The following is a 12,500-nucleotide window of genomic DNA, read 5'->3' on the forward strand; positions in this document are numbered from 1 at the left end:
GAGGGTTAAAATCCAAAGCACACCAAATATTTTCCCATGTCATGTAAAATATCTGCCCAGTATGCTTGGATTTTAGGACCGGACCAAACACAATGATGAGTGTAGGTCCCTACTGAGATCTTACATTTTAGGCACAGAGGTGAAAGCTTTGGGTTCATTTTGTGTCTTCTGTTGGGAGAAATTTGCAAACAGTGCAGCATTTTGAACTGCAGCAGTCTAGCACGGTTAAACATCTTCTTTGTATGATCCCATATCACTAACCATTCATCCTCATCAATATTGAAACCAAGTTCATTTTTCCATGGCTGTTCGATATCTTTAACATTTAACATTATATAAATGGGTTATAGATGTTTTAGTTGGACGTAGGAGAAGTAACGTAGTTTTTCTGGTTATTATGAAATCTCGAACCTTGAGGTATCTGAAAAGCTGATGTATGTGGAGGTTGTATTTTTCTTGGAGTTCAAAAGACAATAAGGACGCATCCTTACATAAATCAGACATTGGGCCCTATCGTCGCAAAAGCGGTAAGTTTGCATTTGCGCTTGTTTTGTGCTCGTTTAACGCTGTGCGCAATGCAAATTGGGGGCGAGCGCACCATAATCTCTGCGCTGCAGAGGAATTCCTTTTGGATAAGTCATTACGCACGAACATGCACCAGGACATCAAATTCTGCTGCTAAAATTGAGTAACCAGCAGATTATTTAGTGAGGCAATCAACCATAATTCACTGAGAAACTTCTATCACATCGCAAAGAGGGGTTAATGCCAAATTAATTGAGGGAACTTGGTCATTGTAGCCTACTTGCAATGCACCTTCACCTATCCCATAACCCGGAGGGTCGTTGGGGCACCACAGACGAGACGGGAATCTGATTGGTTTGATTGATGTAACGCCCAGGCATTGCCAGGGAACACCTGTGAATAATTAACACCGCCCAAATCCTGTTTGGACCATAGCATAAAGCAGGCATTAAGGCATGCAAACAGGTGCGCAATCACAAAAAGCGGATAGCACCTCTGCGCCTATACCAAGATAGGGCCCATTGTCCCCCCTGAGATGTCAAGTTTTGTAAAAAAAAAAAAAAAAAAAAAAATACTTTTGAGAGATGAGAACCTGTATGAAATCATTGTTCTGGTAGTGTTTAATGTTACTGTGAAAAATATATTAAGTGCTCGTGAAAAATAAAAGCCCTTCTTTTAAATGACAGAACTGAGGAATAAAATATATATTGATATGAATTGAACGGGTGTTTACATGGTGTACATTGTGTTGTTGTGCAGATGCTCCTCACAGCTCCATCTACACCAAAGATGATGTGGAGCTCGGAGTGGAGAACCACCTCATCTGCCATGTGAGCGGGTTCTTCCCTGCTCCCGTCAAGGTCTACTGGACCAGGAACGACCAGAACGTGACCGAAGGAACCAGCCGCAACACCCCTTACCCCAACAAAGACTTAACCTTCAACCAGGTCTCCATGCTGAGGTTCATCCCCCAGCTTGGAGACACCTACAGCTGTACTGTGGAGCACCAAGCCTTGAGCCGGCCGCTGACCCGATTCTGGGGTGACACACCTTTATCTGTTAGCTAACACCAATCAGAACTACAGTTAGCTAACACCAACCAGAACTACAGTTAGCTAACACCAACCAGAACTACAGTGAGCTAGCACCAACCAGAACTACAGTTCGCTAACACCAACCAGAACTACACTTAGCTAACACCAACCAGCACTAGAGTTAGCTAACACCAACCAAAACTACAGTTAGCTAACACCAACAAAAACGACAGTTCGGTAACACCAACCAAAACGGCAGTTAGCTAACACCAACACAAACTACAGTTAGCTAGCACCAACAAAAAATACTGTTAGCTAACACCAACCAAAACTACAATTAGCTAACACCAGCTACAGCTAACCAGCCAAACAAAACTTGATGTGTTCCTGTGTGTGTTCATGTGTGTTGATGGGTTTGGTTCCTCCTCAGATGTGGAGCAGGAGCAGCCGGGGATCGGACCTGCAGTGTTTTGTGGACTGGGTCTGACCGTGGCTGTGCTGGGCGTGGCCACAGGAACCTTCTTCCTCATCAAAGGAAACGAATGCAACTGATCAGTTATGATGATGTGAGGCGGGCTGAAGGAGCTGCGGCGGTTAATAGACTGCTTTCTGTCCTACTGCTTTAAACTGCTTCTCTCTGCTGTGTGGATCTGTCCTGATTAAAAGAATATACAGATAGAAGGTTTAATTTATTTAAGTAATGAATATTTACATTGTCACTGTTCAACATTACAATACAACATACAACATAAAGCTTTCTATTGTGGCATTTGGCTGGGGAAGAGAGTTAGTGAACAGTCAATCAATGCATTTATTATGCATACTTCTGTTACAAGTATATAGGCGTGGTCACGGCTGCCTGAATGATGCTCAGATTATGGAAAAGTACAGCCTTTCCAAATAAAAAAAGCATAGAATTCATGTTAGAAATAATATCATGAACACGTCTATAGCTAGAGTCAATGATAAAGGTGATGATTTTAAGAGGGCATGGGACCGCCTTTTTGCCCATGACATGGATGGGACACGTGATGTGGTTACTGTATACTGCTATAGGCTAATTGCTTCTTTTTCGCTTCTTTATTTAAATATATATTATTATCCCAAATATGTTCATCTATCATAGGCCTTGGAGTGTGTTACAAGTGGAAGTAATAATACTGTATGTGTGTAGCATACTGTAACAGCTGCATGGATGGGAGTGAGTGACTTGTTTGGTTCTGCAATAATAAAGAGATGTACGGTGAGAAAATGTCCATATTATAATTTAGAGTAACAGACATGTTGTGATGCTGTGTGTGTAAGTGAATGAAGGGGCTTAACATGTAACAGACATGACGACGACGACAACAACAACAACAATAATAGTGGAGGTCAGTTGAGATATGATAGGTGTTAATAGAGAAGACTGATGCTATAAACTGTTATTGATGAATTAACTAATAATATGAACTAGCTAGTTGTAGTAGACTAAATCATGCATAGGGAGTATGTGCACAAGTTCGGACTGTCACTGCATTTCATGGCTTCAGTTTGGGGGGGTGTTCATATAATTTGTGTTGTGAATTTAAAATTGTGTGCTTTGTGAATTTAACGTTGTGAGCTTTGTGTAATTAACAGTGTGTGCTTTTGCATTTTTTTGCACAAGGTTTTTTACATCTGCATGTTTGTAGTTTCTACTTTACTTTACTTTACTTTACTTTACTTTACTTTACTTTATTGTTTATTTGGACAGGACAATGCACATTAAAAGACAGTTATACACGTACAGAATCATCCATAGGGGATAACGATAAAAGTGCCGGGGGTTAGCCGAAGCTAATTTTCACCCGCAGTCCTCGGGGACATAAACAACTAAAAACTACAAGATAAATACAGAAAACAGGAATAAAAAAAGCAATATAATAAAAATGCACAAGGGATAAAAATACATACACAAGGGATAACAATACATACACGGAACAAAAGCAATACACACAAACAGATAAGATAATCAAATGATAAAATTTTAATGTGCCTTTTTAAATATTGTACGCTGGTGTGCAGATGCTTAGGCATGCAGTTTGGGCTGATGTGTCACAAAGTTAATCCCTTCAAATGGCTGTTTTTAAAATTATGTTGTGGCAACCATGTGGTTTTTAAGATTAAGATTAAGAAATAAATGATGCCAGCGTCTTGCTGGGTCAACTTGACACTCCGTTCCTGTCGTCTCTTCAATGTAGAATTTTCTGTGTGTGCATGTATGTCTGCTCCTTGACTGTGTCAGAGTGGAGTACTGCAGCCAATCTTGGAACCAAGGTTACTATAGTTAAAACTAGGTGTGGAGGACTTTTTTTCACTGAAATAAAATAGACTTCCAGGAAACTCACTTGTGACTCTGATGATGAGATGTTTGCACTAATAAAAGCTGCAAATCTATCCGTGTGCTCCAGTCCCTCCTTTGTTTCCTGGAAGTTTGCTGTCCTTAAACTGAGAAGCACCTGGTTCAGCTGCATTTTGCTGGATGATGCATGAAGAACCCTTTTTCTTCTCAAGTAAAACTAACTGAAATGATATTAAGGGAGTATATATGACAAATGTTTATTGAAAAAAAAGAAAATAATTGATTTTTCAGGTCTATTGGTCTTTTTTTCAATTTTTATGTCCCTCCAACTAAAGAGCACCTTCAAGGTCTACTCCACACTCCTGATATCCACCTGAGCACTTCTGTTTGCTGCCTGTTCTTCAAGCCTGCAGACGAAACTTTGATGACTTGGACTGGGACTCGGGCAATGGGGACTTGACTCAGACTCTTCTTTGGCGACTCGGACTCAGAACACTGAGGACTTGACTCGGACTCCAGACATAGTGACTCAACTACAACCCTGGTAGTGGTACACAGACGCATGCGCCCAGTTTAGACCAACAATTCACAACGAGACAAAAATCTTGCAGGGAAAGTTGCAGCGGTGTAAACTGGCCCGTCTCATCTCATGGCGTGGCCAGAAATTCTACTCGTCAAGTCGCAGCAGCTGGTTGCAAGTAGTTACAAGTTGCAGCCAGTCTGGTCTTTGGTGTGAACTGGGCTTTAAGCCTTGGATATACTCCAGAGAGAACACAAACACGCACAAACAGCAGCTATGGACACCATGGATGTGTAGTGGTAGTGGGAGGGAGGGAACGAGCAAGTGGGATAGAGAGAGAGAGAGCTAAGTCAGTTTAGGTTGGATTTGACAGACACTCGATGTCTGTCGAATATCCAACCTAAAAGTAACTTCACCGCGGTGGAAAAACCCCTCTCTTCAAATTCAGTATCTGTTTTGGTCTGCGAGTTGGTGACCCACCACCAACGGATCCGCAACCCACTTTGGGTCGCGACCCATAGTTTGGGCAATGCCGCTTTAGGCCTATGTGTATCAGTATTACAGGGTGGATGTAGTTCCCCCATTATGCTCTCTGGCTCTGCCACCAGCAGCCTTTAGGCTGGACTGTCTGCCTGGCAACAGGTGATGCTGGTCATGTGACCAGTGGCAGTGTGTAGCTCCTACATTGGTTTTTCTAGCAGGACTCAGTTGGAGTCTGTCAGAGTTTAGTGAACTCATCAGAGGAACATGGCTTCATCTGTTCTGCTCTTCTCCCTCCTCTTCATCAGTCTGTATGGAGCAGGTAGGATCAATACATCATCAATACCTGGAGCTGATCAATAACTAACTCATAATACTCTTCCGTTTGAATGTTCATATTATATCTGTGAAAGATTGGTTTTACTTTTGTCTTTGATCTCCAGATGGATTTATGCAATGTCAAGTGGACCGCTGTGTGTTCAACTCCACTGAGCTGAAGGACATAGAGTACATTTACTCTGTGTATTACAACAAGATGGAGATTGCCAGGTTCAGCAGCACTGTGGGGAAATATGTCGGCTATGGTGAAGTGGGCATGAAGCAAGCAGACTACTGGAACAAGGATCCTGCAGAGCTGAGGAGGAGGAAGTATCAGAAGGAGGCATACTGCAAATACAACATTGAGATCTGGTACCCGAATATTCTGACTAAGACAGGTGAGCTGCTGCTCCTACATCCAACATCATCAAATACACCTCGATAATAATAGGTACACACATCACTGATTAAAGTAATACTACGGAGTCTGCATCTCTGTTTAAAATAATTACATTTGAAAGATAAATTCAAACCTTACAAACCTTGTCAGCGTTTAGTGTATCTACTGTTTCAATTTGAGTTGAAGTTTATTTTCATATCAAGTCTATTATGAAGTAGCCTACTTCTATGTGTATGTCTGCTGTCAACCTCTTCTCTTAATGCGACATCTATATTTGTTTTCTTACATCACAGTATGCTAAAAGTATTGTATATTTATCAGTTTATAGTTTCTCTATGGATCAGTCATTATCATTAAATGTATTTTTTTTATTCACTATATTGAAGTATTTTAATATCTCTCTCTATGCATCTATGGAAATAATATTACTTCACTTTAAAGAGTCGATAAATCCTGAACCAGACTGAGCTCAGTGACACCATCTGGTGGCAAAACACTGATGCTGCCTGCAACTAGTAGTACTATTACTGTTAGTACTGTTAATACTACTGCTAGACTGTCACAATAATCAATGAATCCACTTATCATGATATACCCTATGGACATGGCCCCAATCATTTGTCTTACCTCAATAATTGTTGCTCATTACATGTTTGTTTACATAAGACGCGAAAACTATGCTGAGACATGTTTTGTCATTTCGCACTGCCTCTGTCCTCTTGTCTGCTCACACACACACACACACACACACACACACACACACACACACACACACACACACACACACACACACACACACACACACACACACGTCTCCCCCAAATCTCGGTTAAAAACTCTTTATTTAGATAAAGTAATTATATCTAATACTGTTTATTAAGGTTTATTTATTAAGGTTGAATTGGTTTAAGTTACTAGGCATCTCGCCTGCTACGCGCGCCCGCCCTGCAGCTCGCATACACAGCTCGGCTGTTGCGTGGCCTCGCCTGCCCCCTCTCTCTCTCTCCCTCAGTCTCCCGCTCTCTCTCCTCTCTCTCCCTTGCCTCTCTCTCGCTCTCCCTCAGTCTCTCTCCTTCGACATCATCAGTGATGTCACAATGGACATTGACATAACTGATGACATCATCAGTGATGTTACAATGACATCACTGATGATGTCATCAGTGGGACATGGGACAGACAGAGAAACAGACAAACAGAGCCCTAGCTCCCATTTATATACTGATGATGATGATGATGATGATGATGATGTTAGCTTTAAGTCTATTAAGTTAACTTTCTGTTTTATCTTTGTTTAATTTGCCAAGGATCTTGGCTGGCAGCTGAAGGTCCAATTGAAGTGGGGGGAAAAAACATGTCAAATGACAATAATATCATGATCACAATTATTTCTGGGAAAATATATGGACCAACAAACAGTAGTTATCATGACAAGTCTAAGTACTGCAGTTACTACCGGAACTGCTGCTCCTGAATGACATCACTGGCTTGCTGGGGAAGCGAAGCAGGGTTGACTCTGCTTCGTCCTTGGATGGGAGACCATCTGGTGCTGGAAGTGGTGTTGGTGGACCAGTAGGAGGTGCTCTTCCCTCTGGTGAATAATCTCCCCAATGCCCAGGGCAGAGGCAGGGCCTCTTTAAAGATCCCGTCGGCACTCTTCGCAACCCTGGTGCCCTTACTACTACTACTACTACTAATAATAATAATAATAATAATAACATTGTGTCCTACAGCTACACCCTCTGTCAGGCTGAGGTCAATGACGCCCTATGGTGGGAGGCACACGGCCATGCTGGTGTGCAGCGCCTACGACTTCTACCCCAAACTGATCCATGTGAGCTGGCTGAGAGACGGAAAGCGCGTCACCTCTGATGTCTCTTCCACTGACGAGATGCCGGACGGAGACTGGTACTACCAGATCCACGCCCACCTGGAGTACACCCCCATGTGAGTCCAGATCCACTCGTACCTGGAGTACAAACCCAGGTGAGTCCAGATCCAATCATACCTGGAGTACAAACCCAGGTGAGTCCAGATCCACTCGTACCTGGAGTACAAACCCAGGTGAGTCCAGATCCACTCGTACCTGGAGTACAAACCCAGGTGAGTCGAGATCGACTCCCACCTGGAGTACACCCCCAGGTGAGTCCAGATCCACGCCACGCCCACCTGGTGGACACACCCAGGTGAGTCCAGATCCACTCGTACCTGGAGTACAAACCCAGGTGAGGTGAGTCAAGATCCACTCGTACCTGGAGTACAAACCCAGGTGAGTCCAGATCGACTCCCACCTGGAGGACACACCCAGGTGAGTCCAGATCGACTCCCACCTGGAGGACACACCCAGGTGAGTCCAGATCCACTCGTACCTGGAGTACACCCCCAGGTGAGTCCAGATCCACTCGTACCTGGAGTACACCCCCAGGTGAGTCCAGATCCACGCCCACCTGGAGGACACACCCAGGTGAGTCCAGATCGACTCCCACCTGGAGTACACCCTCAGGTGAGTCTAGTGACACAGCTGTGTTTCCATTACAGTTTTTCGCAAAATAATTGCGATATTTCACCACTTCGACAATGTACAATTGCGAGTTGTAGGCGTTTCCATTGAAGTTGAGTTTGGTCTGACGGCGTGCACACCTGAACGCAATTCCCGTTACCAGCAGCTCAGCTGCCACTGTGATTACGCACGGGGATCTGCCCTGCATGCTCAAATCCAACCAATGGTCAATGCAAATCACAACATGAAGTTACAACGCATATAAACGAGCCTGATTATCAATTCAAAAGAAAATGAGTCGCAAAATGTTGCTGGATGCGGTGAATGCAGTGAGCGCGACAGGCAGAGGAAAAAATGTAGCCTAATAGCCTACAACTGGTCCGATTTAGAGATGGAGGGGGGAAAAGGCTGATTTGGTTCAATAATCAGAATGTTGTGTATTATAATTATAACATTGCACCTGAAACGTGTGTAATGTATTACTCACAGTCACTGTATTCACTTCAGTCAGGAGCACGTACCCCACCGGTGTGTGCTTTTCTCCCCTCATCTCGCCGCTGTGCCAAATACGAGCACACAGGCAGCCTGTCACCATGGACCGATTTCTGCCATTAAACATTATCTATTTTGTCCGGCTCCGCTTTTGCACAACACTCGTCTTTCTGCTAGGTAGCGTTGCTTCAAAGTTTTCCACTTGCTGTGGAGGTTTTGCTAAGGCTTATCGAACCGTTTCTCCCTCATTTTCCGCTGCTTTTCCAAAGGAGAAGATGGGTCACATGACGTGCAAATGCGGAAAATGTGTTTCCATTACACTTTTGCGATAAACTGCTAAATCGACACATCTGAAAAACCACCTCATGAGAGCGCAAAAACTTTTTGCGATATTTGGGAGGTTTTTCGAAATTTACGTGTTTCCATTACTCAATTTCTATTGCGATATTTAGATTTTGCGCATTTCTGAGGGTAATGGAAACACGACTGTTCTCATTCACTGTTCCTACTTATACCACAATGAATGCACTGTAATTCATATATAACCTACATAATGGTGAGCGAGGCTGTGATCATGTGACCTATGCGCTACAGGCTGTTGCTGTCAATACAAAATGTGTAGGCATTAATTTTATTCTCAGTGGAAAATGCAATGTTTTAACCTCCTGAGTGCCTCGGGTCTCCACGAGGACATTTTGGCGTTTCTACACCATAATACTTCATTCTGCTGAACTTAGACATGTTGTCCTCGTTTGTAGACACTTCTTTTGCAATTCTGTGGTAATAGAAGCACAGTACACTAAAAGAAGATGGCTGCAATCTCCACCAAATCCTTCTACAGCCACTCCCAACACAAAGGTGGACAAGGTACTAAACCTGATCACATTTTATGGCTGAAACTTGTTGATTTATGCTTAGTACCGTTTGTAGTTTGTAAATGCACAATCTGGTAACCCAACGGTAAAAAAAACATATATTTTTCTCTAACGTCTGGGGGCTTGTTTGAATGCTTGAATAACCGGAACTCAAGTGAAGAAAATCCCTTTGCGCTCCCTGCAAGCTCTGCCATTGGCTCCGACGACCGGTTCTGACCATTAATGGATTTACTTTCCGCTCGATATCAAATAGTGCCTCCGCCGCTGTAAAACAGCAACACTAGCTCGTTGTTACACATTGAAAATGGTATGTTTGACTACACACCATCTGCTCCATTTTGATTGGGTAAAGCACGGCATGCGAGCGTGTCCCCTACGAGCTTTATTTGGCTTTTCACGGAGCTTGCAGACAGATTTTCGATCCAAGTCAAAAGTCTGTCTTGAGAGATTAGTCAATGCATGCAGATTTGACAAATTTTAGCAATAGTAACAAGCTACAAAGTTGCTAAACCTGAAGTAGGCTACTTGTAGGAGGACAACAGGACAAACGTTGTGCCTGATTGTCCGATTTTTAGGACACACTTCATTGACTAAACAGGAGAAACTGATCAATATTGTTGAGGGACGATGATGTCATCTGATTTCAGATGATGAGGAAGAAATGGGACAGGTTACAGTAGAGGATGCTGCTGAGAGTTCAGAGGAGGCGACATCAGCTGAAGACAATCAAGACAACCATCACAAATGATGCTCCAAGGGGTGGAGCCTTTTGGGTGAATTGTTTAGAGCAGTGATTCCCAACCAGGGGTACATGTACCCCTAGGGGTACTTGAGCAGCTTGCAGGGGTTACTTGGACAGATTGGGAATTACAATTTACTTACAAAATGATCAAAACAATATTCCAAGTAATTTCATAGCTCCATCTTGGTAAAACTGATTACTTTTCCCCCAATTGGAATTGGAAGAATTGTATTAAAGGTGAGTCATTCAAATGATTTCCACTCAATAATCAGATGTGAAAGATGCCTATACTACAAGTTTAATTTGAGGTTAATAGAACACATTTAGGAGCATCATTGACACGCATGAGTGAGGGGGTATAGACCCTTTTCACGGGGGCCATTTTCGAAAAGGCTAAAACACTAATGAGGGTTTCCAAATTCCATTCCAATCATGGAAGGTGGAAACCCTCATTAGTGTTTTGCTGGCACCTGTGTTTATTCTGCCTTTTCCACACAAAATGGCCCCTGTGAGAAGGGTCTATTGGCATGGCAAAACAGCTCAAGGGGAACAAGACAAAAAAAAGTTTGGAACCACTGGTTTAGAGGACGAGGCCGGCTGGAGGCTTTTTCACGTGAAGATTGTACTAACATCTTTAAGTGAGGACATAATTTTGTGAGAAAACTACTTACTTTTTTATTTTTTGTAATACAGTAGGCTACTTAGTAAGTCCAAGTAATCCCAAATAGCAAAGAGAAACCAAAAATGCAATGCAAATGAAGGCTTGGGTCTCAGGAGGCTAAGATAGGCGTTCACATGTGTTTTGATAACATTTCTATCAAGAAATGTGCACTTTATTTGTATCATCTTCATTCAGTGAATATATACTGGCTATTCAACTCTATTGTTCAGGGGGCCACATTGTCAGAAAGCTAAATTCCCTGGATTGAAAGTCTTGGCCCGGACATCTACTATACAGCGGAAAACCCAAAATATCGTCCGTCTGTCCCAGAGTCATTAATCTTCAGACTGATAGACTTTGGGTGCCCAGATTGTCTTAATCATACCTTCATAGTCCATGGAATTTTTAGTACATCTATTTTCTATTCAGAAAAACACAAATGAAAAACTGAAATAGAAGGCATATTCTGTTTTGCTGGTCAGAAGGACTTGATTTTCCATTTATCATTTTGTAAAACAGAAAATGAAGTAGTAAAACAAACAATTTTGGCAACTGTAGCCTCTGGCATCAGAGCAGAGAGAGGGGGAGGGAGAAAGGAGGGAGGGAGAGAGAGAGAGAGGGGGGGGAGGCCAGGGAAAGTCAGAGAGAGAGGGGTGAGTGAGAGACAGAGATGCGAGGGAGAGAGGAGGAGGGAGAGACAGAGAGAGAGAGCTGCTTGGAAGTTGGAAAAACGTGAGGCACGCTGAGTGGACAGTGAACACATCAAGTGCGTGGATGGTTGCGCTAAACAGGTGCGCATGGGTTGCTGAGCAACCAAAGACAACAGCTTCACATGTTTGTCCCTAGCTCCATGTATGAAACTATAATATACAACCAAGTCAATCTGGAGAATCCCCTTCAGATTATAGACTTATAAGCTTAATTATTTGTGATAATACAATTATAACTAAACTTATAACTTCACATGTTTGTTAGTAATGATCTGAAATACAGTAATTGATTACCATCGCAGTAAAACTGCCATATGTAGTCGCTTAACTTGCATGTGGAGCACAAAGATCTCGCTTGGATACATCCCTCTGTTTCACTTTCAGGCTGTGACATGCTTTCAGCACCACTGACAGAGCTGGAGAGAGGCCTGGCTCAATTAGTGGCAGCGGCAGCTGCCTCGGCAGTTTACCGACCTGCCGCGGCAGGTCAGTTGCTGCCACTGACCTGTAGGGGCGCTGTTTCCCGACCTGCCGTGGCAGGTTTGTAGGGGCGCTGTTTCCCGACCTGCCGTGGCAGGTTTGTAGGGGCGCTGTTTACCGACCTGCCGCGGCAGGTCAGTTGCTGCCACTGACCTGTAGGGGCGCTCTTTCCCGACCTGCCGCGGCAGGAAACAGTGGTTAAAGGTGCATTCCAACCTAAATACTACTTCCTGTCTATTACTTATGAGTATTACACACAAATACTTTCTGTCTTTTACCTCTTAAATGAGGAGTTACAATCTGTAGGACAGGGCAATATCATAAACGCCCAGCAAGGTTTGGCTTACTTTTGAGTTGTTTTGAGGACTTTGAGGCTTAGGGGTGAATAATGGACCAATCTGTGAAATGTTATTAATGTGTTATTATTGAATGCCAGCACA

At 43.1% G+C, this 12,500-nt stretch overlaps 2 protein-coding genes across 2 annotated transcripts in view; both read left to right on the forward strand.

Moving 5' to 3' along the window:
• Positions 1-2,929, forward strand: part of LOC310783021 (H-2 class II histocompatibility antigen, A-U alpha chain-like) — a 4,256-nt gene extending 1,327 nt beyond the window's left edge. Inside the window, exons 3-4 of the mRNA XM_083643799.1 lie at positions 1,285-1,566; positions 1,990-2,929. Coding sequence (XP_083499925.1) covers positions 1,285-1,566; positions 1,990-2,111 — 404 coding nt within the window. The 3' untranslated portion in view covers positions 2,112-2,929. The remainder of the gene's footprint in view (positions 1-1,284; positions 1,567-1,989) is intronic.
• A 2,183-nt stretch (positions 2,930-5,112) lies between these two features.
• Positions 5,113-12,500, forward strand: part of LOC310781985 (H-2 class II histocompatibility antigen, E-S beta chain-like) — a 13,997-nt gene continuing 6,609 nt past the window's right edge. The window contains exons 1-3 of the mRNA XM_083642636.1: positions 5,113-5,204; positions 5,326-5,598; positions 7,334-7,547. Coding sequence (XP_083498762.1) covers positions 5,150-5,204; positions 5,326-5,598; positions 7,334-7,547 — 542 coding nt within the window. The 5' untranslated portion in view covers positions 5,113-5,149. The remainder of the gene's footprint in view (positions 5,205-5,325; positions 5,599-7,333; positions 7,548-12,500) is intronic.

The sequence above is a fragment of the Poromitra crassiceps genome (genome assembly GCF_964638095.1).
Source record: "Poromitra crassiceps genome assembly, chromosome: 9".
Taxonomy (NCBI): Eukaryota; Metazoa; Chordata; class Actinopteri; order Beryciformes; family Melamphaidae; genus Poromitra; species Poromitra crassiceps.